Source organism: Selaginella moellendorffii, unplaced genomic scaffold, assembly GCF_000143415.4.
Source record: "Selaginella moellendorffii unplaced genomic scaffold, v1.0 SELMOscaffold_181, whole genome shotgun sequence".
NCBI lineage: Eukaryota > Viridiplantae > Streptophyta > Lycopodiopsida > Selaginellales > Selaginellaceae > Selaginella > Selaginella moellendorffii.
This window is the reverse complement of record NW_003314441.1, coordinates 37,042-63,574: the sequence shown is the minus strand read 5'-3', so window position 1 is coordinate 63,574 and position 26,533 is coordinate 37,042. Positions and strand designations below refer to the sequence as shown.

Genomic DNA, 26,533 nt, shown 5'->3' with positions numbered 1-26,533 from the left:
CTTTCTCTCTTACATGTCGTTCTTCCAAGTGGAGTGCTCACAAAATTTGTCGTGGACGATCACACGGTAACCATCCCATCGACCATAAACTGTCAGTAAATGAGGGGCGGAAGCATGGTGCAATCTGGAAGTGGCCGCGAAGAATCCAGCAAGGCCGAGATTATATCCATGTCCATGTCGTCAAAGTTGGCACCGCTGCTGCTAGTTTCCTCTTCACAAGACTTGTCACTCCAGTTTGGACTGTATGGAGCAAGCCCGGCCTCGTCCGAGAACGCTGGAGCTGCTGATTGATCACGATTGCCATCGATAACAGTGGTAGCAGCAGTATTAGATTGGATGAGCTTGGTGGTGCGGAAGGACTTTGATCTCAGCTTTCCGGATCGTCTAGCTATAGCCGGCTGATAATTCATGCCAGTTAGCTCCTGAACGAGCTCCCTAAAGCTGGCAGCATCCGTTCTTATGATTGTAGGATTGAAGATTTGAACAACTTTGAGAACCGACCTCGGCTTTGCTCTCTTATAAGACATTGTGCAACTCGCGGATGGAAGTTAACAAAGGAGGAGCAAGCAAGCAATCGCACACACACACCGGGCCTTGTAGTCGGAGGGAGATCTAGAGGAGAGGGCCTGGGAGGATACAGACAAAGTGTTTAGCTTGAACCAGTGTCGGTTGACGTCGTCCTAGTCGAGAGCTGTCCTAAGCATTTTATAGGAGGTTAGAGAAGGAGCGCTTCATTTTACTCGAGCTCTCGAGCGGAGGCGAGGAAAGATTGGACAAGCAAAGAATAAGTGGACACGAGGAGGAGCTTTCATGGCTGGTGGTGGTGGCCCTGGAGAGGTGAGGAATGGGTACAGTCAGGGAATGAAATGAGTGAAAAAGTTTGGTTGCAATTTCCTTTTTTAATTTTTCTTCTTCTTTCACTGTTTGAGATGAGAGCGCCCGCCGGGACGAGTGGCTTCGCGAGAGCTTCACGAGATCTCTTGCTTTCTCTCACTTCACGCCTGCCTGATATCGCTCTGCATATTCTCTCTCCTATGGGTCCCGTCCTCGAGCACCATATAATTTCCACTCCCAGCAAGTACCACGATCAAAGTTTACCACGGAACCCTCTCGGAAATGTTGTTGTCAGGTCCATTGGCCAGCCACCTTTTTCCAGGCGCATCCACCCAGATCAATCCTTGAGCTTTGTTGCGCACGTTAAAGTAGTAATTTCCCAGATCACAAATCACTAAAGAGACTTGATACGAAGCCATGCTGCATGAAATGCCAAAGCCACAATCGCTACGTCGCTTCCAGCACATTTCGCATCTCTCGCAGCCCTCGTGCGTATTCGGGGCGCGGCTTCGCTGAAGCTGCCTTCCACTTCGCCTTGCACCGCTCGCTGGGAAGGCGCCAAGCTCCCACTCATCATGCCATATGCATCTCGGTGTCCAATCCCGTGCAAAAGACTTGGCAGGCGAGCGCAGATGTCCCGGACACATAAACACTCTTTCGTATTCCTTGTGTCCTTGAATTGGAATCATGAACATGATAGCGTTCCTCATTAAATATAATTCCAGGCTGCGAATCCCCGGGAGACGGCTTAATCAGAATTTCACGAGTAATGTCGGTGGAAAGCATGATTATCCATCTGAGCTGGAAACAAGCATGATCCACGTACTTATCGTGATGGAGCTGGTTTTGTGACTACCTACCTGTACTCGTCGCCACAATCACCAGCGATCGAGTGGAGGATCCCTGCCAATCGGAACCCCCCCTGCAGGTTGTGCTCGCCAATGCTCTCAGCGCCGATGATCACGCTGGCAACTCCTGGCCTGACCGCACGGAAACTCTACTTCGTGCCTATCGCTTTGCAAACTCCTGATCACGAGAGCTCGAACGCATATGAGGAATGAACGAGATCTGATTTTCAAAAGACCTGTAGAGCTGCCAGCCACCACCCTGTACTGCGCCAGGGAGTTCTTTGGAACTTCTTGCCCGTCAGAGATATTTCTCAGACAAGAACCACGTCCTAGTAATATGCCCAAGTATGAGGGCTGCTATCTTCTTCTATGCCAAAAGTATCAAAGTTTGTCAATGTATTTTGCTAGCATGCCTGAGCTCATAGCCACATCCAAATCTTAAGATACACGCAGCTGCTGTTTAGAGCGGCCAATCCTACCTTCAGCGAAGTTTTTGCTTGCAGATGATCCTTGACGGAACAGCAAGCAAACTTTGTCAGGGAAGCTTTCCCGTGTTACCTGGACGGGATGTGAATCGAGTATCTGCCAATAAGTCATATCTATATAGCTAGGCTAAGGCCAGACAGTCGCTCTCGTTGGTCGCAGTCAGGTACATTCAAAAGGCACCAATGCTGCTCTCGAGATGGACGCATGCAGGCGAGGTGAAGATGGGGGGAACGGACGTCAAGACAATCCAGCTCAAGTGGCTATGGAATCAGACCGGACTCGTGAGCCAGGAACCGGTTCTGTTCGCAACGAGCATCAAGCAAAACATTGCTATGGGAATGCCAGCATATTGATGAAATTTTCAAATGTGCGACCATGCCCGCCTGTAATTTGTTTGCTAGCCGCTGTGCAACTTATACCGGTGACAAGCGCGGGAAGAGCCAAGCGGCGTCACCTCCATAGCTAGGCTAGGCTAGGCTACAATGTGGAGCTCCTTTCCTCGTGATGAAAGGAAGGAGAAAAGAATAGATGTATATTTTATGGAGTTCTGTCGCTGGTGTGGGGGTACCAAGGGATCTTTAAGCTACACCGTCCAAGAGGCGGATCGCGTCATGAGTGTCTTCATGTTCCTGTCCTCGTCGAGCGACACCATGCCCAAGTGCGTGGGGTCTTCGAGCAGCATCTTGGCAACCAGGTAGCCAGCAATGGACCACGTCTGCAGCTTGCGGGCCTGCTTGCCAATGTAGCGTCCCAGCTTGCCGTCGTAATACTCGGGCCACCCGTCCAGCGACAACCGCTGCTCCGCCTGCTCGATCGCCCTGCGTGCCATCTGTGGCCTCCCCGTCTTGACGCACGCCGCCGTCAGCAGCCACAGGAGTACTGCAACACGTTGTTAGGAACAATCCTACTGAAGACAAAAGTCACCTGGCCAGGAGCCTCCGTTGTGGTAGCTCCACCTCGTGTTTTTGGGGTCGAAGCCCGTCACGATCCGCCACTCATGTCCCTCGATGGCCGGGTAGGAGATCTTGAGCGGCATCTCTCCCACCAGGTCCTCCCAGCGCTCCTCGATGAGGTCCATGATGGCCTCGGCCTGCTCCGAGGTGGCCATGGACGACAGGATGGCGACGCAGTTGCCGAGCAGGAACCACCTGAAGTCCATGCGCGCGGGGCTGACATTGCCAATGAAGTAGCCCCCGCGCATGGGCATGAAGTCGAACACCCAGTCGGGGATGGACTCGGGGATGACGTTGAACTTGTTCACCGCCGTGTGCGAGTACTCCTCCGTCTTGTAGCGGTAGATGCTGTTGAGCTGGTGGTGGTCGAGCCAAAAGTAGTTGCGCATGTGGTAGCTCAGCGCGTTGAGCCGTTTGTCGATGCGCTCAAGCAGCTCCTTGTTGCCCGGCGCCTCCTGCTTGAGCATCGTCTTGGCGCAGCGCAGGGCCATGAAAAAGAGCGCCTGGATCTCGATGGGATAGCCGTAGATCCCCTGCACACATGCGCAGCACCACGAGTGAGTGACATTACGCAGGCGTAAGACAAGAGAGTTACCATTCGCCGGTCCACCATGCAGCAGCCATCGGCACAGAGCAGCGTGGGGAAGGTGTCGAAGCCCTCGGCCAGGCAGAGCGTGAGGATGAGCTTGATACCCCGCTGGCAGTCGGGCATGTCGGCCAGGCTGTGGTCCCCGGTGGAGCGGGTGTAGGCTCGCAGCAGGATGATCCACCAGAAGCCCGAGTCCACCGGCGCCACCCGCCCGATGGCGCTCTCTCCAAAGTCCGCCACCATGGTGTCTGTCCTCCGCACCGGGTCGTGGAGGACTTTGAAGCTGGCGGGCATGGCCCCTTGCCCCAGCGTGAAGTTGTCGATCCGCTTCTCCCACGCTTGCAGCCGGAGCGCCTTGAGCAGAAAGTTTTTGACGATGTCGGACTCGCCATTCATGAGGAAGGCCAGGGCACTGGGCACGAAGTCGCGCACAAACACCTGGTGATAAAATCGGTGTCACCTAGAAGTCAAAAAGTGACCATACCTGGTTGTAGTTGAGCACTTCCTCGACCGAATCGTTGGCAGCAATGGTGCCCACCGGATTGCCGCGGAAGTAGACGATAGATCTGCGCAAATGCTCCCATGCCTCCCCGATCATGGGGTGAGGCTCGAACGAGTGAATACGGGGCGAGAACAGTCCACCGCTGACGGTGGACCGGACGCTGGGCGACAGCATCAATGCTTCCAGGCACTCGCTGCTCTTGACAGTCTCGAGCCTCATGAGAGTTGGCCGAGGGGACAGCAACGGGCTGCTTGCAGCAGCTGCTGCTGCTGCCCCCACTACTGGGCTCGGATCGCTGCGGCTTCTCTCGGCTGCAGCTGCCTTGTTGGGGGCGTTCTTGGACGAGTCCGAGGGGAGAGGGTAGCAGGGGTCGCCATTGCGAAGCGAATCTGCTTCCAGCGACAAGGCACTCAAGGCAAGCAAATCTGGTGCCATGGCAACCAAGGGAGAGAGGGAGCGCTAATATGTACCTGGGAGCTGTAGCTGCGTACAATCGAGGGGGAGATCTTGTCGCGTGTGCTCTCTCTGTTAGCAAATCTGAGGAGATGTGCGCCTGCCTCCGCTGTGGGTATTAAAGCAACGCAACGGGGAGGAGACGAGTGAAGTGGGGGGGGGGGGGGGGGGGCGGATCTCAAAGTCACCAACACTTAGTTGGTGCCTGATTCCCGAGCTGATGATTAGAGGAGGACGGGACGGGACGGGGCAAGGAAAAGAAAGGAAGAAACTAGTGCGCGTATGGTGCTCTCTCCGTAACAGCTGCCCGCCGGAAGCCCAGCAAGCAATGGGAGTAGATATTCTCTCTCGCCCACATCGGGGAGATGCTCTGCACGCCGTATATGCCCTAAGCATCCCCGCTTTGCGCTTAATTGGCACTTTAGTTTGCGCTTAAGTGCCCGACAATGCTCACGCGCGGAGCATGGCAAGCTAGCTAGCTTATTACGCCTCTGCGACCCCAGCGGAGAGAAGAGAGCGACCTTCCCTACACTACTTAGGTACAGTGTGTCCGTTTTTTCGTAAACAAGGAATATTCCTTGGAAGAGGTAGGGCTGCGCGACCATGGCGGCTCATGAGGGAGGGTGGAGCAAGGTGGTGTATGGCGGAATGCAGGGGGGCTTCCCGGACAATTACACCGACTCGTCGTTTCTCGAGGACATGGTGATGAACGCGAATGTGGTACGGCGGGATCTGTGGACCACGGTGCTGGATTCAGTGGGAGTGGCGCAGCACCTGTGTGTGGTTGCCATCATCGCCAGTGTGTGGGCTTACACCCTCTGCCACCGCCTCACCGCCGCCGCGCTCCTCACTCTCGACGCGCTGCTCCTGGCGCTTGGCCTGTGCATCTGGCTCCTCACCACTCTCCACCACCACCGCCACCGCCGCCACACCACCACCACGACGCTCCGCCACCTCCTCTACTTCGTCGCCGGCCTCTACGTCATGACCCCAGTCTTCCACACCCTCACCACCTCCATCAGCTCCGATTCAATCTGGGCCTGCGCCATCTGCCTCTTGCTCCTCCACCTCTTCCTCCACGACTACTCGTGCTGCTCCACCACCTCCGCCACCTCCACCTCCGTCGTCGCCAGCGTCTCCCTCCACGCCTCCATCCTCGCCTCGGTCCTCATTGCCTCGCGCCTGCCGTCCACACCCCTCGTCTTTGCCACCATGCTCTTCTCTCTTCAGTTCTTCCTGCTCTTCCCTCCTCTCAGCTGCTCCGTCAAGCGGGCGTCCGTGAAGCTGCACCTCGTCCTCTCCTCCCTGCTGCTGCTCGCCGCGCTCGGCCTCCTGCTGCCCCTCAGCGTCCCCGCCTGCCTGCTGCTGGCCGCTGCGTTGCTCGTCATCACCTTGGTGTGCCCGCTCTGGCTGCTCCGGATCCACGAGTACAAGTTCGAGATCAACGGGCCGTGGGACGAGGCCAAGCTCTGCTTCCGCATTGACGACGACGACGCACGCAACTTATAGGTGGACGATTATAGGGCCCTCCTCCCCAGCTAGGGTAAACTGGAGCAAATGGCGGCATCGCGGTGGGCAACATGGGCGTGGACGGCCGCTCTCCTCCTGGCTGGCGCCTTTGCCGACTCAAATCGCTTGCTTCCTGTGAATTCAGGTACCTCAGCTCGCCACTTCATCTTGCTTCATCACATACATATGTATATCTCAGGTGCCCTTCCCAGCTTTCAGGACCCCAAGTACAAGCTCCAGTTCCATGAGCTGCAAGATCCATACAGCCCGGTTTGTTCCCTTTTTGATCTTGCGCTGCCAACCCCCGATTCATCTCCTTCTCTTGACAGGAGGATCCGGACACGGAGATGGTTCGCATGACGGACAGAGATGGCAGAAAGTTTGAGTGCTTTCTACCCAGGAAACCAGAGGCTTCCCCACTCGACGGGGCCAACGAGACGGAAGCGACGCTGGCCGAGATCTCGAGGAGGACGCCGGAAGAGCTGCTGGATGTTCTCAAAGACAGGTGCTTCCACAGGGTAAAATCTTAAAGCGTCATGTTGCATCTTGCCTACATGCATATTTTTCACCAGCACGAGGGATGGTGGACCTACGAGCTGTGCTACCACGGTAAGTTCCGGCAGGTGCACTTTGAGACATCCAAGAAGGACAAGAAGAGCCAGGTTAGCAAGAGTCCTTCCTCAGCAATTTCCGGTCGCTCTAATCTTCCCAGTCTACAGGAAGCTCAGGAATTTGTTTTGGGCGTGTATGATGCCGAAGCGACCGCTCGCCTTCACTCATCCACCCCAGTTTTGATTCAAAAGGATCCACGCTCGCAAACTGCTGCACTCAAGTGAGCACTGCTCTGTTTCGTCCCAGAGAAACTAACCTCTCGCCGCGTCCTAGGTACTTCGCACATATGTACGTGAATGGTACCAAGTGCGATCTTACGGGTGCTCCAAGGGAGACAGAAGTAAGAGACGATCCTACCAATTGATGTACTCCGCTAAGCAGCCAGTGTTCTGGCAGGTCCGATTTGTATGTGCAGACTCCGGGATGTTACTAATCAGCTCCATCAAAGAATCTCCCACATGCAAGTACACTGTGATTTTTCAGGCCCCCATGCTCTGCAAGCACCCGTAAGCGTCAACCCTCTGCTCTACACCTGAGCTTGGTACTGACCGATGTTTTCTTGGCGTCTGTCAGACTGTTCCAGGAAGAGCGTCAGCCGTGGCTGGTGGTCAATTGCAACTCGGTTTCCAATGACGAGTATGAAATCAATCGCGAGCAGCAGCAGCAGCAGCGGCCAGCAGCATCCGAAGAGGTGAGCAGCGGCAGTATTGAGATGCTACCTCTGTCCACTACAAGCAGCATGGATGAGAGCTAGCCTTGAGGTAGGATAGTGTGGTGCCGACAAAGGTCTTTGCCTTCGGGTCTAGCAGTCTATCGATACTCGTAGATAAGCACACTGCTGCTCAAAGTGGGAGTTAAGAGCGAAAGAGCGAGGAATGACCTCCTCAAGCTCAAGATGGGATATACTTTCGGCAAAGCCTGAAAGAGCCTGGATGGCGGAAGATTTTGGAAAGCATGGAGCGTGGAGCTTGAAGGATGGGACTTCGGTATGAAAGCTTAAAGCCTGAAGACTACATGGAGGGTGGAGCGAGGAGCAAGATTCTCAACGGCTCACAACACACTTGCATTTGTTGGGCAGACCAGATCGATAGATAGATTGCTGTGGCTGATCACCCTCGGTTTCACGCGTGCATGCTGAAAGCAGAGTCCATCCAAGCTGTTCGTGTCAGTGGGGATGGAACGCTCCGATTTAGAGAACATTAAAGACCTGCTTTGTTTTCTCTTTTCCTTGAGTTCTCTTATAGAACTAGCCATCGCATTTGGGAGAATCCCACATCCATATCCTCTCCATTATTTGCCAACTTTTCCTACAAGGTTGTTTCTTCTTATTCGGAGAGGTGCTATAAGAAGAATCGTTGCTGAGATCTCTGAACGTTCCAACTGTAAAACTGTGTGACAAGGTATATGCCCGCCTCCCTCCGTCTATGGGAGGTTGAACAGCTTGTTTCTATTCTTGCTCGTTTCGCTGGTGCTAGCCTCTGCCACCAAGCTCCTGATGTCTGAGTCCCAGTGCTGCAGAGATTTCTTCTGAAAGCCTTGCTTCTGGGCCATCGCAATGTCTTTCCGTGTTATGATCCCAATTACCCTGTGTATAATGCACGTCACCACGGATACAACAAGGCAAGGTAATGACAGGAAACCTGTTGTGAGAGTCTGTCACACACAGGTGACGAAGCCCCAGGGTTCTAAATATGACATAGACACGCTGAGCCGAGCATTCCCGACGAACCTGCACACACGACGTCGTTTGTCAGTGCCACCCAGACGAGAAACCTTACCGTTAGAGGTGCCCGATTCATAAAAGGTCTCAAATCCAGTGCTACAACTTTCTTTGTCTTCTTGTCTGGAGCCATGTCCGCCTCGGCCAGATTTCTCTTCGTTGCCAGCTCTGCTTCAATCCTAGCGACCTCCTGAGGCCGGGATGACAAAAACCTCCGGTGAGGATGATGGTAGTGGTGGTAAGCACGCATTGAATGTTCCAGGATGAGCATCTGCTTGGGAATCGGCTTCTCGTACAAGGAAAATCTGTGCTGCTGCCTGGAGGAATCAACTTCCGAGAAAAGGCCTTCCTCAAGGAGGAGGAGAAGCTGGTGCCTTAACACGAGACCCACGAATTTCTCGCCTGCTCCAGAATTGTCCACGCTCGGGTGTCTCAGCACCGGAAAGCCATTGTGCCTAGTGTTGCGAAGAACTTCAAGCACCTCCCGCACAGGAACTACCTGAGTATCAATTTCAAGACGGGATCAAAACTCCAGCAACTTGAACTTCGCCTGCATACCTCGTGGAAACATATGACATTGGGCGACATAATATCCGATGCAGTCAAGGCTGCCAGTTGGTGTGGAGGCTCGCTGTGCATGAAGTAGACTCCACCTTAAAATAAATCAGCACAGTGTCACACTAGAAATAATTGTCGCGCCAGCTGCTTACCAAGGCGTTCCAAGTCGGCTTCGTAGGCGCCAGCGTGATATATGTGGTGTGCAACCCAGTTTGAGACGACTATGGCCACAATAATCGGCAGGATGAAATCGATGCCACCCGTTCCCTCGACCATGATTACTACCTGCAATTTATTTCAGCTGTTTGACTTCTAAAAGTTCAGAATGTAAATGTACCAAAGATATGGAGGCCCGGAACACCCCTCCCAGCATTGCAGTTGATCCCACGATCGCATGAAGTCCTGGTTGTATATTTTCACTGCAAAAGACTCCATGAGATTTATGTGGAAAAGTAAGTAATAACCAGCCTACCCTGGAAAAATTGCCTGAAAAATTGTTCCCATGCATGCTCCGAAGGATGCTCCAGCCTGACATTGGCAGCTTGGAAGTCAAGGAAAAGAAAACAAGGAGGTGCTTACGAGCATGGAGGGCATGAAAATGCCACCAGGAGTGGCTGTTCCATACGCAATAATAAACAAGAAAAGTACTGATCCGGTATGAATCGCCAGGTCTGCTGTTGGAAACTGATGCTTTACTCCTTGCATGTTATATAGCTGTTGCATGCTCTGAAATGACAAACACAACTTGCCATAAGTAGGACCTAGCGCGCTTACGCCGAATACCTTTCGAGGAAGAGAGAATAGTAGTGTAGCCAGATCATTGTATTCACCTTTGGAGCACTTGTATCGTAGCCAATACTTTTCGTCCATTTTCCTGAAGTTTGCAAGCATCTACTTATTAGTTACAAACATCCTTTGAGTACATACCCGTCAGGGAGAGGACCCTCGGGAACTTGTAAGCACGACCCCAGAGCAAGAGGAAGCAAGTACATTACCGCGACGGATATGACGGTGATACCGCAAACCTCCAAAAGTCTTTAAAAAGAAACCAAACAATCATTTATGGATAACGAGCGCTGATATATCACCTTGAAAACTTTCGTGTTGCTGCAGGTCTTAAACGATCAACCCTGTCATGAACGATATTTACAAACGCGCCCAGGACACCAGCAAAAACGCTCGTAACCGCGAACAGTGGTAAGTCTCTGATTCGAAAGCCAGGCTGCCGATGAGAAGATTAAAGTGTAAGAGAAAGGATATGCGCCCAGCAACTAGTACCTTAAGCTGACGAAACGCCATGCTGCCAGGCAAAGCCATTGAAAACTGCCTGAAGTGGGGGGTAAATTGCACAAAAAATTTAAAAAAGAAAAGAAAAAAAAAAGACTTACCATTCATTGATTGATGCCAGTACCATTGTTGCGCAGGTACAACAAAGAAGTGATCTCCACATCACCTAAAGTTTGAAACAGCGCCATGAGTAAAGACGGTCCACAGTTTACCTTCTTAGACCAAAAACTCGAAGCTTCTTCTAAAGAATACAATACCCCGCCAATCGGCGCACCAAAAGCTGCGGCTAAGCTGGAAATAAATAGATAAATAAGTTTGGCGTATCAAACTTGAGCTTACCCGGCTGCAGCACCGGCTGAAATAAACTCTCGACGATCTTTGTCGTTGTAGAAGTCCTGCGAGAGATTCAATCAACGGATTCTAGGCACGGGTGCACTTACAAAGTTCGTGGCTTTTGCATTCCAGCACGATCGCGAGCTTTTGGTGCTGGCATCTTTGTCCGACGGCAGTGATCCGTGCATCCAAGTCATTGCTGAAGCGATCGCAGCTCCAATGTGAACCATTGGAGCTTCCTGGCCGACCTGCACAAACGTGTCGAGTTAGAAAGCAATGAATCATTTTGAATCCTACCAACAGGCCAGACGAGATGCTACAGATTGTTCCAATAATCTGACACGAGCTGATCAGCATGTTGAATAACAAGAAGCGATCAACAGGGTTACTTTTGTGATAAGTGTGCTAAGCTTGAAAAAATCGGGGATATCGTTCCCATTGAGATAAGCCATGACAAGAGTTACCTGCGTCACATCACCCGTGAGATGAGAGACGTATGTGAGCAGCTTACCCCTCCACCAGCAGCTGGAGGAGCCCAAAACAGAACAAGGCAGCTGGAGATGAGGATCAGGAGAACGCTGAAACCCGCAAATCCAAGGAAGGACAGAATGAGGCTCCCCTCCACTGTTTTCTGAGCAAATGATTTCTGGCGGCCATGGAAAAGAAACGACAACAGGTGAGAGCTACGAGTGCAGTCGCGAGTGTTAACCTTCTCCGTGACTAGGAACTCCTGAGACGATTCGATCACGTACGCGATCAAGCCTGAAAACATGGCAAGTTGAGGTATGGCATTCGATTCGTCCACACACATACCCACGAGAACGCCAATGCAAATCGTGATGCTCCACTTGGCCAACGTCGCCCCCGTGTAGCTGTGGCATTTTTAGTTTGCTGCTGAGATAAGACAATAAGACGGGAGGGGGGTTTTTTACCCGTAGAGGCGCCGATTTTGCTTGATCGTGGTTGTCTTGGCGTGGACGACGCTAAAGACTGGATCGTAGTCGAGGCTCTCGATCCCCAGCTCATTGTTCAAGGTCTCGGGCAGGGCGGTGGCGGCAGCAGCTGCAGCACCAGGAGGGGAAGGATCGAGTGCCTCCGGATCCCATGAGCTCGCGTCCGACTCACCCGTGAGCAGGGGCGCTCTGATCTCCTCCTCCTCCTCCTCCGCCATAGCCACTTGTACCCTAAGTCCGCGAGCGCATATTCGCGTCTTTTTAAAGCCATGTCAAAGGGGGGTTTAAAGTGGCCAATAAGAAGTGTCGTGTTGGGTTGGGGGCAAAGGCGCAACAGTGGTGAGTCTGACTGTGGAGTGGAGCGGAGGAAATGGGGGGGAGGGGTTTTTAGGGTTCCTGGAGCCACGCGCACGCCCAGGCCAAGGAAGCAGGGTATGCAGCAGAGCGAAGCCATGGAGGCAGCTGCTGCTGCCGCCGAAGGTAACTTCACCGGAGTGCTGGTTCACAGCGGCCGCTATGTGCAATACAACATCTTCGGGAACCTGTTCGAGGTCACGGCCAAGTACGTGCCCCCGATTCGACCCATCGGCCGTGGCGCCTACGGCATTGTGTGGTGAGTGTGCTCCTTCCTCCGCCTCCCAATTGGGGTCGATTTGCCCCTTGCCTGCTCTCAAAGCTCGCCGTCTCATGCCAAGTTTCACGCACAGCTCTGCAGTGAACAGCGAGACCAACGAAGAAGTTGCTATCAAGAAAATCGGCAATGCCTTTGACAACAGGATCGATGCCAAGCGCACATTGCGCGAGATCAAGCTGTTGCGGCACATGGATCACGAGAATGTATGTATGCTGCCTTCGCTCATTCATTTTGCCAACATCGCTGCCTCGTGGGTTTCAGATTGTTGCCATCCGAGATATAATCAGGCCTCCCTCCAAGGACGAGTTCAACGACGTGTATATCGTGTACGAGCTCATGGACACGGATCTACACCAGATCATCCGCTCCAACCAGCAGCTCACGGACGACCACTGTCAGGTTCCTCCCTTGTGTTTTCCCCTCGCTCTTGCTACCTAGGCTTGACGGACGTGGTGTGGCTTGCGGGCGCAGTATTTCCTGTACCAGCTGCTGCGGGGCCTCAAGTACGTGCACTCTGCAAACGTTCTCCACCGGGACCTCAAGCCCAGCAATCTGCTCCTCAACGCCAACTGCGACCTGAAAATCTGCGACTTTGGGCTGGCCCGGACCACATCGGAGACCGACTACATGACAGAGTACGTTGTCACCCGCTGGTACAGGGCGCCGGAGCTGCTCCTAAACTGCTCCGAGTATACCGCGGCGATTGATGTATGGTCTGTTGGATGTATATTTATGGAGCTTTTGAACCGAGAACCATTGTTTCCTGGCAGAGATTACGTGCAGCAGCTGCGTCTCATCACCGAGGTAATGCCACACCCTTCCCCTGCTTGTTTGCTCCCCCCATCTCTCACGTGCCATGCGTTTTGCACAGCTGATTGGATCCCCAGAGGACGCCGACCTGGGATTCTTGAGGAACGACAACGCGCGGAGATATGTCCGCCAGCTGCAACGGTACCCCAGGCAATCCTTTGCGCACAGGTTTCCTAACGTGCCCCCGCTCGCCGTCGATCTCGTGGAGAGGATGCTCGTGTTCAATCCGCAGAACCGAATCTCAGGTAAGCTCCGCTGCTGGCATGTGTAAAGCTCTTGATATACTACTGCCTGCCACAGTGACAGAAGCTCTTGCCCATCCATACCTCACAAACCTGCACGACGTCAACGACGAGCCGAGCTGCCACGGACCCTTCGATTTTGATTTCGAGCAGCCCACATTCTCCGAAGACAACATCAAGGAGCTCATCTACGAGGAGTCCTTGACATTCACCACGGCGGACATGGTGACGGAATGACTTCCATGGTTGGAGCATCATAGCTAGGGGAAGGGTAGAAACCATTTTCTTGTGTCCCGGTGGCGGCTGGCTGGCTGGCTGTATATTGGATGTCATGTATGCTATGTTAGTGATCACAATAATAAAGAGAGACAAGGGAACATCCAAGGGTTTTAGGTCAAGAGCTGCTCCGGCGATGGGGGGATGTAGCAGCTAGCTGCGCATTCCTTTTGGCGACGGGAGGCACTGGATGGCGCTTCCAGGCTTCTTTCGGAAGGTGCTCAACCACTTGGGATTCAAGAAGGAGGGCGAAGATGGGAGGAGGCGAGATGGATTTAGCAGGGGCGGAGGAGGCGGAGGAGGAGGAGGATTCAGCACCAGGATGGCGATGCCAGCCCCCGGGAGCACAAGTGACGGAGGAGGCCCAGTGGTTTCGCAATGCAATTATGGCAATGGTGGAGTCCAGGTTCGTTTCGCTCTCCCTGCCTGGGACTTAATCTCGAGTGGATGAAAATAAAGACATGTAACGCAGGGACTGAGGTGGTATTCGCAGCTCCTCCGAGCGGACGAGGACGGAGACGTTGCTCAGGAGTTTCTGCAAGAATCACGCGATCACAGGAAGCGGTTGAGACTGGAACTAGTCGACACGCGCACAAAACCGGTCAAGCTCAAGGGACCTTTGTGTGCTCTCGACGGGAGTGTACATCAGTTTGTGGAATTAGCTGGAGAAATCTACTGGGCCTGAGTCGGGGAGACGATTCATATGTCCCCTCTCCCTCTCTCTCTCTCTCTCTCTCTCTCTCTCTCTCTCTCGTCTTCAGTCACGTTACTAGAGCTAGACAACAGAGACTGGATCAGCAGTCGTATTCCCCAGGCCCCGGCAGTGTCTCGTACACCCTCTTGAATCGCTTGGCGCCGCTGAAGGAGTAGCTCGGAGGCGACACCTTCTTCGAGTTTGGCTGTTGGCCCTGCATGCAGCCGCGGCAAGTCAGTCAGTGTGGAGTTTGGGTATAGCTCTGACCAAGGATGATATGAGCTTGATATTCACAGCCGGTCCTGGCGACTCCAAGCCGACGTTGCCTCTCTCGTGCTCCACAGATATGAAAATCTGACAAAAGCTGTCACCAGGTGATTGTTAGTTATCTCCACTTACCTTCTCCCGCTGTTCTCGTCGGGAGTGTGTGAAAGAGATGACAGGTTGATTGAGCCTGCTCGACTGGGGCTGCTTCCCGATTGCGGCCACACATTTATACTCTCCTGCTCCGGGCGTCGCTGTGATCGCCGAGATCTTGCCATGCTGCCACGGTGAATAATTCATGAATAACAACGACAACTCTTGTTCTTTACGGACCTTGAAGCGCTTGTCCATGGGGAACTTGATGTGTGGAGCGTTCCTGTTCTCCGAGTGCATCTGGTCACCAATGGATGACCTCAGGTCACACACCACCGGTCCTGGGGACTCTATTCCGTACAAGCTCTTTGTTGACAAACAAAGCACGCTCTCAGAGTTGTGAGCTTTCAGGGTTGCAGGCTCGTTTTACCTTGTTGAAGTCTTGACTCAGGTACACTTTCTGCTGCTGCTTCCTTGTCGCGGAACCGATGACTGCCTTCTCCGGCGACTTTTGGTACGAGAGCACCTGCACGTAACACCAAGTGGCTTCCGTGAGCCAGACCATACTGGCCCGCAGCAGCTCACCTGGTCTCCGAAAGACGATGCCTTTTCGTATGCTCCGGGCCCGGGTGCGTCTCCTCCTTTGAACTTCTAAAGCATTCAAGGGCGAGGATCCGAGACTCTTTTGTGTTGGTTCAAAGCGAGCATTTACCGTGAAGCGTCTTGCCAAGGGGAACGCAACTTCTGCGGGGTTCTGGTAGTCCGACTTGACTTGCTTCCCGATGGAGGGAACTAGCTCGTATGCAGGCCCTGTCTCCACAAATGCAATCATGAGATGATGAGCTATCGGCATGCATGATTTCATACCTGGGCTCAGCCCCGGTGTCAGTTTGGAAATCTCGGCATCGATGTAGAGCTGCCATGACCACGACCATGACAAGGGGAAATGTTTGAGAGTGGGTGATGTTGGTTATGTAAGAGTGCGCCCAACCTTCTCCATTCCAATGCGACATCCTCGCCCAAATCGCACCGATGGCTCTGTGAGCCTGGAGGAAAGAATCTGCAGAGAGAGCACAGACGTTAACGCAGGGTGTGTAGCTGTTGGCCACCTGAGGTCCAAATGTGGACTTTGTAAATCGACGCCTGGCCACGGGGGGCTTGATGTCAAAAACGGGGGGCTGCTCGCCTGCCAAGACGCTGGGTCCCTTGCTGCCCCCCATTCCAGAAGATTCATGCTTCACATTCAGCTTCGCATGACTTGCCCACGACCAATCGCCTGCTCCGCCTGGGCGTTAGGGCTGATGTGGACAGTGCCCAGGGAATATCCCGCCGGCCGAAGCTAGGGTTAGGGCAATGGCGGAGCACGAGGAGGAGGAGGAGGAGGAGGAGGAGCAGCCGCTGGAGGAGGCCCGCAGGGATGCAGTGTACGATGTGGATGGGCTGCACGATAAGCTGGAAGACATTGCGTGGGATGGCGAGGTAGGGTGGATCCATTCCTTGTCCGTGTCCGTGCCCATGGACGAGGGCGGCGTCAGTGTGGAGGACGACCTGGCCCGAGAGATGTGCTTCTATACGCAGGCGCTGGAGGGCGCCCGCGAGGCGTATAGCCAGCTGCAGGAGCTGGGCGCTCCCTTTCTCCGCCCCAGCGACTACTACGCGGAGATGGTCAAGTCGGACACTCACATGCTCAAGGTCAAGGACCGGCTGCTGAGCGACAAGAAGCAGATCGAGGAGGAGCAGGAGAGGCGCAAGGCGCGGGAGGCCAAGAAGTATGCCAAGGAGGTGCAGGCCGAGAAGATGAAGGAGCGGGCCAGGCAGAAGAAGCACGACTTTGAGAGCGTGAAAAAGTGGCGAAAGATGCGCAAGGACAGCGACTTCACGCAAGGGGAGGACGACTTTCCTGTGGATGCTCCAGATGCCAAGCCAAAACGCAACGCGGCTGCTCCATGGGACAGGTCCGGAGGGAAGAAGCTCGCTGGTCACAAGAGCAAGAGCAGGCAGCAGAGGGATGCCAAGTTCGGCTATGGTGGTCGTAAGGGCCTGAGCAAGAAGAACACGGCCGACTCCGCAGCAGGTGGGTTGAAGCGATCTGCTAGGCCAAGCTCAGGTCCGCAGAGCTTCAAGAAGCAGAGGCGCAAGTAGTAGTAGTAACCAGTGAATGTTTCTTAGCAGGCACAACTTGTTGCTCATGCTCATGCTTTGGTGTGGTGGCCATGGGCGGTGACGAGCGCATAATAACTTGTCCCTGCCTTGAGCAGCTCCTGGTGTCGGCCGCTCTCCACTATACGCCTGCTGTCCATGCCGAATATGCAGTCTTTGCGCAGCGCTGATGGTTGTTCGGGCGTCGCTGCTGGCGATGCCGTCGGACTCGGCATCCTGGCCTCGTCATCATGCCTCGCGCAATGGCAATCCTCTGCCGCTGCCCACCGGACATCAGACACCCCCTGCGCCAACCTGAGTGTCGTAGCGCTCGGGCGCCCGGGCAGGCTGCTGATGAAGTCGTGCGCGTTTGCCAGAGTTGCACCCTCCACCACCTCCCCTCCCAAACAGGATGTTGTCCCGAATGGACACTCCAAACAGGGGCGCCTCCTGCCGCTCTCCAGCTCCACGGAACCAACCATGACTTGCTCCGGCCGCTCCCCTCGTGGATGGTCACTCTTAATCTCGGCCGCGGGCAGATAGTGGCAAGCATGCATTCCAGTGTGGCCCCTCCCCTCGTCAACTCGGGGATTATCCGAAGCTGATCACCGTGCCGTGATGGCTCTTAACACGGGCTCGAACGTGCCGCGCTTCACCAGCCCACATGACCATACTCCCTGCACCACGGACCGCTTGGTGCAGCCGCTGCTTGAATGCTTCCATGCATGCCGGTGCGGATGCTGGATGCAGCTTCTGCAGCAATCTGGTTGGCGCTCTGATGTCTTAAGTCCCTTGCTCCGGAACGCTTGCTGCAAGGGGCACGTTCACTACAATGGCGATCAGGCTCTGCACAAACAAACTGTAAGTATCGCTCAGCATGCCCCTCACCGCTGTTGTATTGGCTGACAGGCGTGCTGTGAGCGCCGGGCCGCTGTTCGCAACCTACCTGCAGGAGCTCATGTCAACAAGGACATACATGCTGCCTTTCACACACAGTACTGCAGCACGGTGCTGGCCAGGCTCCCAAGCCCAAAATCACTTGCAATCTGCTTTCTCCTTCAACTGCTGTGAAGCTGATGCCATTCAGAGCAGATTGAGGTGCAACTTCCGGGAGGGCAGAAACAAAGGCTGAGGGCCATCCAGCCATCCTTTTGTTAGACGAGGCCACCAGTGCGCTTGACACAGAGTCGGAGCTCTTGGTACACAAGGCGCTGGACAGTGAAAAAAAACATTGGTACACAAGGCGCAGGGAGTGAAAACAAGTGTCTTCACCACAAGATCTTCGTCCTCCACCAGGCGCGTCTTGTAGAAAGCGGACCACACGATTAGCAGCTCTGACTCAGTGTACAGCTCTCTTGTGCAATCACAGTCGAAGCTTGAAACAGTCGCCCGTATCCACAGCCAGGTGAGAGCTTCTTCTAAGCACTAATGTGAGCATGACGAGGCGTGTCACCAGGGCAAGACGTGGAGTTTAGCACTCTTGGGAAGCATGGGAGCTTGTGTCTCAGGCCTGCTTATGGTTAACATCGTCATTCTTTTCCTCGGGCATGAGGAAGAAGACGCAAACACGCCTGCTGAGGCCTGCGCTGACAAGGTGGTATAGACAGCCATGTACACACCTCCAGCGCCCAGCAGCAACGGGATTGCAGTTAAGCCCACCAGTCGCCAGAGAGATGCTTATCCCCGTCACCAAGCTGCTCACACAAGCAGAGGACAAGAGCAGAACTATCCCATGGCGTCGTGAATGAGGAGGGTGTCAGTGGAGGTGGCTGTGATCACGTCGCCACTCGTCACGCATTGGTCGAAATATCCCGCAGCTACTCTTGATGCCAGACGTTATCTTCTCCCAGCCTGTTGTCTCTAGATAATGACTCAAAGTCTCGGCATCGGAATGTTTAGAAATATTACCCAGTGCGGCAGCCACAACGATCCCACCACACGCCATTTTATTTTCACAGAAGGTATCCATCTATAAAAGCTAGGTCATATACTTTTTTTTTCTACTAATTAACACTATAACCGAGTATGAATGGATTTTATAATTTTTAATTTTGTTTAACAGTTATTTACTCCACGCCACATGTAACCCTCCCAATTTTTTGAGGAAGCAGCTGACCTTGCCGTCGCGAGGCCCCTTTCCTGTCTTGGCCGCGCATCTCGTATTTATTACTGTGGCGAGAGCGAGTCGACACACGAATATACTTGTTTCAGTTTGTCATTTGGCGCCGAAGGGATCGCAGCATAGTCGTAAAACAAGCACCAGCGTCCTTATTCACTAAGCGTGCGTACCTTGTACGAGCTTCTGGTTGTGTACAACCTTATTGCGCTCGGGAGCTACACAACTTTGCCTCTGAGAATCGCTTCCGCTTTTCGGACTTCTTTCAGGGGCCCAATCACAAAAACCTGCATGCATGGACGTTCCTCTCCATCAATAAAAAAAAAAACCAGCAGACAGCTGAGCTTGCCTTGTCGGGAGGACCTTTGGTGCCACCTATGAAAATATTGGCCCTGGATGTACACGAGCGCCTATCATAACTGGCAGCACAAGAAGGCTACGTACCTGCATGATTCCTTGATGGCAACAATGGACGCTCCTTTCCTACCGATGATGCGCCCCATTCGACCTTTTGGAACATCTACGACTGCTAGCACCTCCTCCGGATCCTCATGGCGAGCGGCAAGCTCCTCTGACAAGGCAAGCAACATGACTGAAAGCTTCGACACTGGTAGCAATCGCACGCACGTACCTGGTATAGCAGGAAGAGCAGGCCAGTTGGCAAACCCGTCATCCTCGCCACAGAAGCACCGGCAAAAGAGCGAGCTCCTGATGGACAGCTCCCACGCAGAGAAGGCGTCTAGCCTCTGCACCATGTTCCGGTGGATCCGAAGGAGAAAACGAACGTCATCCGCGGCAGCACGCTTCATCATGTTCGTTAGCGGCCTGTGCGTCCAAAACTCAGGATCCTGGCCAGCACATTTTCATAAGCGCAAGACAAGTTTGCGGAAGCAGCACGACGATACCTTTCTCAACAAGCTCCGCACCTCATCTTTCTCGTCATATGCAACACCTACTTCCCAGAGGTTGGCTTCTTTTTCCAAGACAGGTTACCTCTTACCGCAATACTTGGCATCTGCCAGCAGGTCCACAAATGAGATGCAGTCGTCTGGGATCCACTGCCTTCCTTGCTGCAGCTCAATCAGCGAGTGTGCGATCTACAAAGCCATGAGATGTACCAGGCAAGCAACAAGAGCAGCCGCTCACTTGAGTGTCGAAGACGTTGTTGAGCTTGATTCCATGCTGGAAGTACAATGCCTGTTGTTGTTCAAAGGGTGGTGAGGGAGGCAGATACTCAAAGAGGGGGGGAGGCACACACTCTACCTCACTGTCGCGCTTGCAGTCGTGCACGACTTTGGTAACGTGTGGAGATTCGAGAGCAGCCTTGCAGGCTTGCATTAGCGCGTCCCCACCTTGGACTGCATCCACCAGGTAGATCGCATCCTGGAACGCGAGCTGCGGAGAAGAGCGATTCACAAGACGTAGCGATGTCATGTGTGCTTACCTGCATAATGCACAGGCGGCCATGACGGGCGAGGTCGACGCCCTCGCAGTCGAGGCCAATGGCGAGGGCGTGGGCGGCATTGGGCTCCACAAAGCAGCGGGGCAACTGCAGCGGCAGCGTGACAAGGTGCACGGGCATCTCCTGCTCGGGGAGGTGCGCCGCGGCGGCCGCGACCCCGTCCCCCATTGGAGACAGGACTGTGCCCTAGGTAAAGGGTGGGTAGCTAGGGTTTTGGTTGGGGATGAGGAGGGCGGTTTGCGCCGCGGCCAGGCTTGGTGCCACTGTGCGCAGCTTTGCCACCGGCAAGGAGGCGTACGCCAGCCGCGAGGAGGTGACCAATCGAGTGCTCAACGTGGTGAAGAACTTCCCCAAGGTGAACATCCTCAAGGTGAGTTGTCATGTGTGGGAGGGAAAGAAGGGGCTCACTCACGGCTTCTCCTTGCAGCTCTCGCCAACATCGCACTTCCAAAAGGACCTGGGGCTGGACAGCCTGGATGCTGTCGAAGTGGTGATGGCCCTCGAGGATGAATTCAAGATCGAGATCCCGGACAGCGACTCGGACAAGATCGTCTCCTGCGCCGATGCCATCGAGTACATCGCAACTCGGCCATCCAAGAAAGAGTCCCTCATCCATCACTTTTGAGATTGTAGCAAATGCAGATTAGGGGTTCGATTCCCCGAGAGGCAACATCATCTTCTGCTTTACTTTCTTGGTGCGTCCCCCTACGCCCTAGTGTTGCGATGCGAGTCGTGGTTGCGTGGGCAGATCACGCGGTAAGTCGTCCTCCAGCTGCCCGCCCACCGCTCTCACTTGCAATGCAGCCGGAGCACCTGCAAGCACCGAAGGCCGTCTGCTACGACTTGGCATTCAGGCCTGGTACCCGCATGCTAGCTACTATGCATAACTTGCTAACTCATGACCACGCCTCGTAGATGGAAGCCAGCTTATTGCTGCAGTGGGTAGCCGAGTCCTCATGTATGATGCAGCAACCGGCGACCTTCTGCATTCGCTCAAAGGTGGAAGGATGGACAGATCCCCCTTTATAATGCATGTTGCCACCCTTGCAGGCCACAAAGGTGCGGTCTACTGCCTTGCCTACTCTCGTGATGGGAAACGCTTTGCTTCGGGGGGTGCTGACAAGACCATCATCGTGTGGACCTACAAGGCACGAGGCGCTGCTGCACAGCTCCTCCTCCTCACCTGTGGATTGTGTGTGTGTGTGTGTGTGTGTGTGTGTGTCACAGGCCGAAGGCATTCTCAAATACAGCCACGCCCACTCCATTCAGTGCCTTGCATATAACCCAGTCACCCAACAGGTGGGACGTCTGGACGCAAAAGCCCTGCCTGCTTGATTGAATTCCATTTGCGTGAAGCTTGCGAGTGGGACGGCCAGCGATTTCGGGATTTGGTCCCCTGAACAAAAGTCAGTCTTGAAACACACAACCGTGTCCAAGGTTGGCTTGGGTGGCTGAAAACGCTACTAACATCACATATGAATGTCAGGTGCTTTGTGCGTCCTGGACCAAGGATGGCCAGATCCTGGCTCTTGGCATGTTCACTGGCCACGTCTACCTCTGTGACAGATTCGGAAACGAACAAGTGAGCGGCTGTGCGGGATTGGATTCATCCATATTCACAAATGTTTGTCCCACCAGGCCATGATCGAAAAGTCTTCTCCAGTTTGGTCCCTGCAGTGGAACGTCCACAACAGAGCCTCTGATACCCTAGCAGTGGCCTGCTGGGATGGCACACTCACATTCTTCAACATATCAGGCAAGCAGGTTTGCTTCGCTGGTTTGCTTTTTGAAAAAGCATGCGTCTACCTGTGGTCTTGCCAGTTTGGGAGATGCACAGACTTGGGCTTCGATCCCTGCAGCATCTCGTACACGTGTGATGGCAGGTATCTCTGCGTTGCTGGATCTGGTCGAAAGGTGATGAGCTCCACTGGCTGCCCTTTTCGTCGACTACCCTGCCCTCCACTTGCAGGTAGAGCTTCTGTCCAACGAAGGCATCCAACTTACCACGATATGTGAGACGAGCGATTGGGTTTGGGCCGTTCGCTCTCACCCCAAGGCAGACTACGTTGCGGTGGGATGCAATGATGGGAGCATCTCTATGTTGCAGCTGGTGTTTTCAATGGTAATGCCATGTCCGAGTAAGGTCTTATATGTCTTGTCTGCCTCAGGTTCACAGCTTATACCAAGAAAGGTACGCATACAGAGACACACTGACCAGTGTCGTTGTCCAGAACCTCATCTCCAACGAAAAGGTTTAGCCTTCATCCCTCAACCCCTTTGCTCACAACATTGTGCAATGCCAGGTCCGTATCAAGTGTCACGACTACGTGAAGAAAATTGCAGTTTATCAAAACAACCTAGCAATACAGATGCCTACCAAAATCATTGTGTATCAATTGCATGGAAGTGGCCTTGCTGCATCTGACTATCAAGTTCGCGCAAAGCTTAACGGACGGATGGAATGCAACCTGTTGGTACTTACATCACGCCACTTCATTCTGTGCCATGTAAGACTTGTTTCTAACCCTTTCCTTCTCTTGCTGAGATGGCTTCGGATGGCAGGAAACGGAGCTGCAGCTTTATTCCTTGTCTGGGACGAAAGAACGTGAATGGTTTCTTGAATCCTCAATTCGCTATATCAAGGTGAGCTCTCTTTTTCTTGTTGTCCCCTTTTATGGGCCGACAAGTACAGGTTTGTGGAGGACCGGTAGGAGGAGAAGGTTTGCTTGTTGGGACGAAGGCTGGACAGGTTGTACGGCTGTGGATAAACAATGCCTTTGCAGTGAATTTGTACAGTCACAAAAATCCGATCCGTTGCCTAGATCTATCTGCCAGCGGTTCTCGCCTTGCTATTGTTGATGAGATGTCAAACCTGGTCGTCTACGATCTCCAGGTACCGGTCAAAGGTTTACGTTCTGCTGCTTCATGCCTTTTATCCCTTCCTCAGAGCAGGACAGTTTGTTACGAGGAAACATCTGCAAGCTCAGTGGCCTGGAACACAAAGCTGGACTCGATGCTTTGCTATTCTGGCAATGGCATGCTGAGCATCAAAACGGCAGACTTTCCAGTGCATCGGCAGAAGCTGCAGGGCAATGTTGTTGGCTTTCAGGGATCAAGAATGTTTAGCCTTCAGAACTTTACAATGCAGGTAAGGGAAATTCGTTTCTCCTTCAAATCTTCGGCAAATGTTGTTGGGTAGACTGTGGAAGTTCCTCAATCAACAAGTATGCGGCAGTATTTGCGGACAGGGGACTATCAGAACGCGTACCGTGTGGCTTGTATGGGAGTCACAGAGATGGACTGGCGGGAACTTGCACTTGAAGCTATGAAGGGTCAGGACTGGAAAGTAGCTCGGGCTGGCTTTATGCGTCTCAGAGACGTTCCTTTTCTCGATCTCCTAAGCCACGCAGCTGACTATCAACCTTGTCATCTTGCAGCCTGCACATATGCCTTCCAGGTTTCTTTGCTGTTCTTATCTTCGTGGCTGTGGCTAACCTTGCCTAGCCAGGGAGATTTTGAAGCCGCTGCTCAAGCTTACTGTGAATCTGGAGAAGTTGACAAAGCAATGGAAATGTATGCCGATTTACGGATGTTTGAAAAAGCTAAAGCACTAGCCGAATGCATCCAAAACAAGGACCAGAACAACAAAGCGAACGTGAGAGACATAATTCAAAGGCAAGCCGAATGGACTGAAGAGACAAACGACCACAACACCGCAGTTGACATGTACATCATTGCGGGCCAACCTCAGAAGGCTCTGAGTATTCTTGCTGCTCATGGTCCAGCACTCAAGCTTATTGAGGTAAGTTAATGTGTTCCGCCCGTTCCTTAAAGGAGGCTGCTGAAAGATGCTCTTGATTTCAGGTTTCACGAAGGCTTAACAAGTCGGATATACAGGAACTTAAACAGTGTGCATCACTAATGCACAGACATGGGTTGTATACCCATGCTTTGGAGACATATACTAAGCTCTCTGATTTTCGGTGGGTGTTACACGTTCTGTCTCTCTCTTTTAACTTACCTTGCAGGTCAGATCGACTTTGCTGCTCCATATAGAGCTTGAGCAATGGGAGGAAGCATTTACAGTAAAGAAACTTCACCCCGAGCTTCAAGAAGATGTGAATCTACCGTATGCACAATGGCTAATCAGCAGAGACCGATTTGAGGACGCCCATTTGGTCTACAGACAAGCCGGGCGGCCTGATCTGTCAGAGCGTCTGTTTGCTCAGCTCATTGAAAACGCTGTAAGTCCTTTTCTTCCCTCACACGTCACTTGTTGTCGACTGCGTCCAGGTGAAAGAAAAGAGGTTCAAAGATGCTGCACATAGTTCGTGGTTACTGGGTATGGATGGAAAATCTGAGGACGAAGAACATAGACGGCTGCGGCTGTGTGCAGACATATATTATGCTTACTCCTATATAGACCAGTCCATCAGCGAACCATTCAGAACAACCTTACCGGAGACGCTCATTGGCACTGCACGCTTCGTCCTTGCCCGAATTCCTAGGAACTCCATTGCAGGGGTTTCCGTCGCCAACATTTTGGTTACACTTGCCAGGCATGGGGAACAACTAGGTGGGCAATTCGTTTATTCACGCCCCTCTTATCGGTTGGTCTCGGGCAGGTGCACACGACGTTGCAAAGGAAGCATACGAGCATTTGCGGCGCTTGAGGGTGCCCTCAAGCTGGGCAGACAAGCTGGAGGCTGCCACTTTAGCTTCCAGAGCTCGCGCTTTTGGCAGGACCATCGGCCCTTCCGTTTGTTTCATATGCTCTGGGACATCCCCCTTCGTCTCCTACTTTGAAACCGACTCGTGCGCCAAATGCCGTCAGCCCAAGTTCTGGTCTTTCTTGACTTTCCGGCAGCTTCCTGTGGTAAGGTTCGGAAAGTATGGAGTTTATTGAGGCGCGCATCGTTTTGTCACGTGCCAGGTTCAAGTCTTCCTAAAGGATGGCATCACACATCAACAGGCACTGGAACTGTTGCAGCGCTACAACGAGTCTGATGTGCATGGAACAAACGTGGAGTACTTGGGCCTGCAGCACAACCTCCATACTGGACGAGTTTATATGGATGACAAAACGCTGTCTAAGCTGCAGGCCTCGCAGTTTTTCGCAGTCGTGCCAACTGGAGGTGCCACCATTCAAGCTCGCTACTTCATAAGTCTAGAACCTTCACTGTCACTATTTCAGTGCCCATCGTGCGAGCACTTTTTTGAGTTGGAAGAGTGGGACTTCACCGTCCTCAGGCATGGCTGCTGTGCGTTTTGCCGAAATGCTATGTAAAAAGGGAATATTCTAGAACCGCAAGGGCGTTCTTTTCTTTCCTTGTTCGTGCTTCCCGGTGGCCTCTAATTTCCTTCACTTGCGTAGGGCCTCATGACCGAAAAAGGCTTCTTGTTGTTGTGCGATGCGACATGGTCAAGCCTCAAGACATCATTCGGGATGGAGACATTGGTGATTATATGATGTACATGGAGCGTGCAAACAGACTAGGTCTCGTTGATGAGGTTGCCAGTTTGGAGGAGGAGATGATCTTGAAAAGGTGTCAGATATCTGAATGGCTAGCTCAGGTAATCCAAACATGGGATGCGGACAGACCGGCACTAGAAAAGCGTATAGAAGATGCGAGGAAAATTGGATTGGATGAGGTCGCCATGAAAACGGAGGCTGCTATATCAGCAAGGGAGAATGTAGTCGCACGGAGCATAGAGGTAGCCATTGACAAAGAGTTACACAGCGCGTTTGAGCAGTGGCTACAAAATGCACAAAGAATGGGTATGGACGATCTTGTCAGGAAGTCTAGCGTTGCTTTCAAAGCGAGAATGAAAAGTATTGAGCTGCAACTTCTGCAAAAGGCAACATCTGGCACAAAAGAAGAGTTTATTGCTATGTCTGAAAGAGCTCATTCCCTAGGCTTAACTGCAGCAGTGAACCGTTCCAGAAGAATAGTATATAAAAGGGTTTCTGGGCTCTTCAGTGTTGCTGGACATGCTCAGCAAACAAATGCTGAACAGTGGAATTCGCTACAAGAACGAGCAGACGCCCTGGGCATCAGTCGCGAAGTATTGGATCATATAGCAGGACACTGCGATAACCAAGTTTGGAGACGATAGATCATGATAGACCAGCTACAGTGACGCATGAGCCGGCTGTGGTTGAAGC

General features: G+C 53.1%; 11 protein-coding genes across 16 annotated transcripts; 6 read left to right on the top strand and 5 right to left on the bottom strand.

Moving 5' to 3' along the window:
• Window positions 1–2,499: 2,499 nt before the first annotated feature.
• On the bottom strand, window positions 2,500–5,181 carry LOC9637083 (probable alkaline/neutral invertase B). Of its 2 annotated transcripts, XM_024667600.1 has the most exons (5): window positions 4,683–5,054; window positions 4,195–4,601; window positions 3,717–4,148; window positions 3,093–3,654; window positions 2,500–3,047 (listed from the first exon to the last, which is right to left on the bottom strand). In XM_024667600.1, the coding sequence occupies exons 2-5, from the start codon at window positions 4,429–4,431 to the stop codon at window positions 2,752–2,754; spliced, it is 1,527 nt and encodes a 508-aa protein (XP_024523368.1). In that variant the 5' UTR covers window positions 4,432–4,601; window positions 4,683–5,054; the 3' UTR covers window positions 2,500–2,751. The 2 variants fall into 2 exon arrangements, with proteins under 2 accessions (XP_024523368.1, XP_002994046.2); XM_002994000.2 differs by having other exon boundaries at window positions 4,195–5,181.
• A 237-nt stretch (window positions 5,182–5,418) lies between these two features.
• Window positions 5,419–6,146, bottom strand: LOC112343689 (sodium/potassium/calcium exchanger 1-like). Its single transcript, XM_024667624.1, has 3 exons — window positions 6,116–6,146; window positions 5,706–6,071; window positions 5,419–5,660 (listed from the first exon to the last, which is right to left on the bottom strand). The coding sequence occupies exons 1-3, from the start codon at window positions 6,144–6,146 to the stop codon at window positions 5,419–5,421; spliced, it is 639 nt and encodes a 212-aa protein (XP_024523392.1).
• On the top strand, window positions 5,885–7,759 carry LOC9637069 (protein OS-9 homolog). Its single transcript, XM_024667604.1, has 8 exons — window positions 5,885–6,319; window positions 6,374–6,444; window positions 6,504–6,692; window positions 6,747–6,836; window positions 6,894–7,006; window positions 7,060–7,126; window positions 7,183–7,292; window positions 7,360–7,759. Exons 1-8 carry the CDS (start codon window positions 6,223–6,225, stop codon window positions 7,538–7,540), a joined length of 918 nt encoding a protein of 305 aa, XP_024523372.1. The 5' UTR covers window positions 5,885–6,222; the 3' UTR covers window positions 7,541–7,759.
• Window positions 7,760–8,044: 285 nt separating this feature from the next.
• LOC9637081 (H(+)/Cl(-) exchange transporter 7) lies at window positions 8,045–11,887 on the bottom strand. Its single transcript, XM_002993999.2, has 22 exons — window positions 11,617–11,887; window positions 11,498–11,556; window positions 11,394–11,446; window positions 11,196–11,330; window positions 11,074–11,148; window positions 10,982–11,020; window positions 10,792–10,932; window positions 10,691–10,746; window positions 10,564–10,642; window positions 10,453–10,517; window positions 10,343–10,391; window positions 10,153–10,286; window positions 9,992–10,099; window positions 9,848–9,938; window positions 9,644–9,790; window positions 9,537–9,592; window positions 9,402–9,483; window positions 9,217–9,349; window positions 9,065–9,159; window positions 8,565–9,005; window positions 8,427–8,515; window positions 8,045–8,371 (listed from the first exon to the last, which is right to left on the bottom strand). Exons 1-22 carry the CDS (start codon window positions 11,853–11,855, stop codon window positions 8,209–8,211), a joined length of 2,529 nt encoding a protein of 842 aa, XP_002994045.1. The 5' UTR covers window positions 11,856–11,887; the 3' UTR covers window positions 8,045–8,208.
• Window positions 11,888–11,906: 19 nt separating this feature from the next.
• On the top strand, window positions 11,907–13,702 carry LOC9637068 (mitogen-activated protein kinase 4b). The gene is made up of 6 exons (XM_002994012.2): window positions 11,907–12,250; window positions 12,345–12,474; window positions 12,533–12,670; window positions 12,743–13,075; window positions 13,143–13,326; window positions 13,382–13,702. The coding sequence occupies exons 1-6, from the start codon at window positions 11,907–11,909 to the stop codon at window positions 13,558–13,560; spliced, it is 1,308 nt and encodes a 435-aa protein (XP_002994058.2). The 3' UTR covers window positions 13,561–13,702.
• Window positions 13,703–13,789: 87 nt separating this feature from the next.
• Window positions 13,790–14,284, top strand: LOC112343688. The gene is made up of 2 exons (XM_024667623.1): window positions 13,790–14,005; window positions 14,093–14,284. The coding sequence occupies exons 1-2, from the start codon at window positions 13,790–13,792 to the stop codon at window positions 14,282–14,284; spliced, it is 408 nt and encodes a 135-aa protein (XP_024523391.1).
• LOC9637080 lies at window positions 14,241–15,985 on the bottom strand. 3 transcript variants are annotated; one of them, XM_002993998.2, is made up of 8 exons: window positions 15,642–15,985; window positions 15,363–15,566; window positions 15,236–15,301; window positions 15,081–15,176; window positions 14,891–15,016; window positions 14,693–14,836; window positions 14,561–14,647; window positions 14,241–14,507 (listed from the first exon to the last, which is right to left on the bottom strand). In XM_002993998.2, the coding sequence occupies exons 1-8, from the start codon at window positions 15,882–15,884 to the stop codon at window positions 14,394–14,396; spliced, it is 1,080 nt and encodes a 359-aa protein (XP_002994044.2). In that variant the 5' UTR covers window positions 15,885–15,985; the 3' UTR covers window positions 14,241–14,393. The 3 variants fall into 3 exon arrangements, with proteins under 3 accessions (XP_002994044.2, XP_024523370.1, XP_024523369.1); XM_024667602.1 differs by having other exon boundaries at window positions 14,693–15,016; window positions 15,642–15,710; window positions 15,760–15,980; XM_024667601.1 differs by having other exon boundaries at window positions 14,693–15,016; window positions 15,642–15,980.
• A 3-nt stretch (window positions 15,986–15,988) lies between these two features.
• LOC9637067 (probable rRNA-processing protein EBP2 homolog) lies at window positions 15,989–16,934 on the top strand. The gene has a single exon (XM_002994011.2). The coding sequence runs from the start codon at window positions 16,004–16,006 to the stop codon at window positions 16,790–16,792; it is 789 nt and encodes a 262-aa protein (XP_002994057.1). The 5' UTR covers window positions 15,989–16,003; the 3' UTR covers window positions 16,793–16,934.
• Window positions 16,935–18,813: 1,879 nt separating this feature from the next.
• Window positions 18,814–20,556, bottom strand: LOC9637079 (piRNA biogenesis protein EXD1). The gene is made up of 9 exons (XM_024667603.1): window positions 20,350–20,556; window positions 20,169–20,300; window positions 20,052–20,102; window positions 19,906–20,002; window positions 19,811–19,857; window positions 19,537–19,753; window positions 19,350–19,476; window positions 19,255–19,297; window positions 18,814–19,192 (listed from the first exon to the last, which is right to left on the bottom strand). The coding sequence occupies exons 1-9, from the start codon at window positions 20,533–20,535 to the stop codon at window positions 19,124–19,126; spliced, it is 969 nt and encodes a 322-aa protein (XP_024523371.1). The 5' UTR covers window positions 20,536–20,556; the 3' UTR covers window positions 18,814–19,123.
• Window positions 20,557–20,562: 6 nt separating this feature from the next.
• On the top strand, window positions 20,563–21,059 carry LOC9637078 (acyl carrier protein 1, mitochondrial). Its single transcript, XM_002994010.2, has 2 exons — window positions 20,563–20,737; window positions 20,795–21,059. Exons 1-2 carry the CDS (start codon window positions 20,591–20,593, stop codon window positions 20,990–20,992), a joined length of 345 nt encoding a protein of 114 aa, XP_002994056.1. The 5' UTR covers window positions 20,563–20,590; the 3' UTR covers window positions 20,993–21,059.
• LOC9637077 (intraflagellar transport protein 122 homolog) lies at window positions 20,995–25,676 on the top strand. 3 transcript variants are annotated; one of them, XM_024667598.1, is made up of 21 exons: window positions 20,995–21,123; window positions 21,172–21,226; window positions 21,283–21,515; window positions 21,595–21,666; window positions 21,724–21,804; window positions 21,854–21,949; window positions 22,006–22,131; window positions 22,189–22,281; window positions 22,337–22,489; window positions 22,536–22,619; window positions 22,671–22,874; window positions 22,930–23,010; window positions 23,060–23,260; window positions 23,315–23,515; window positions 23,567–23,824; window positions 23,876–24,169; window positions 24,232–24,350; window positions 24,401–24,611; window positions 24,661–24,943; window positions 24,993–25,243; window positions 25,301–25,676. In XM_024667598.1, the coding sequence occupies exons 1-21, from the start codon at window positions 21,004–21,006 to the stop codon at window positions 25,652–25,654; spliced, it is 3,570 nt and encodes a 1,189-aa protein (XP_024523366.1). In that variant the 5' UTR covers window positions 20,995–21,003; the 3' UTR covers window positions 25,655–25,676. The 3 variants fall into 3 exon arrangements, with proteins under 3 accessions (XP_024523366.1, XP_024523367.1, XP_024523365.1); XM_024667599.1 differs by having other exon boundaries at window positions 20,995–21,226; window positions 21,283–21,366; window positions 21,418–21,515; XM_024667597.1 differs by having other exon boundaries at window positions 20,995–21,226.
• The last annotated feature ends 857 nt before the right edge of the window (window positions 25,677–26,533 follow it).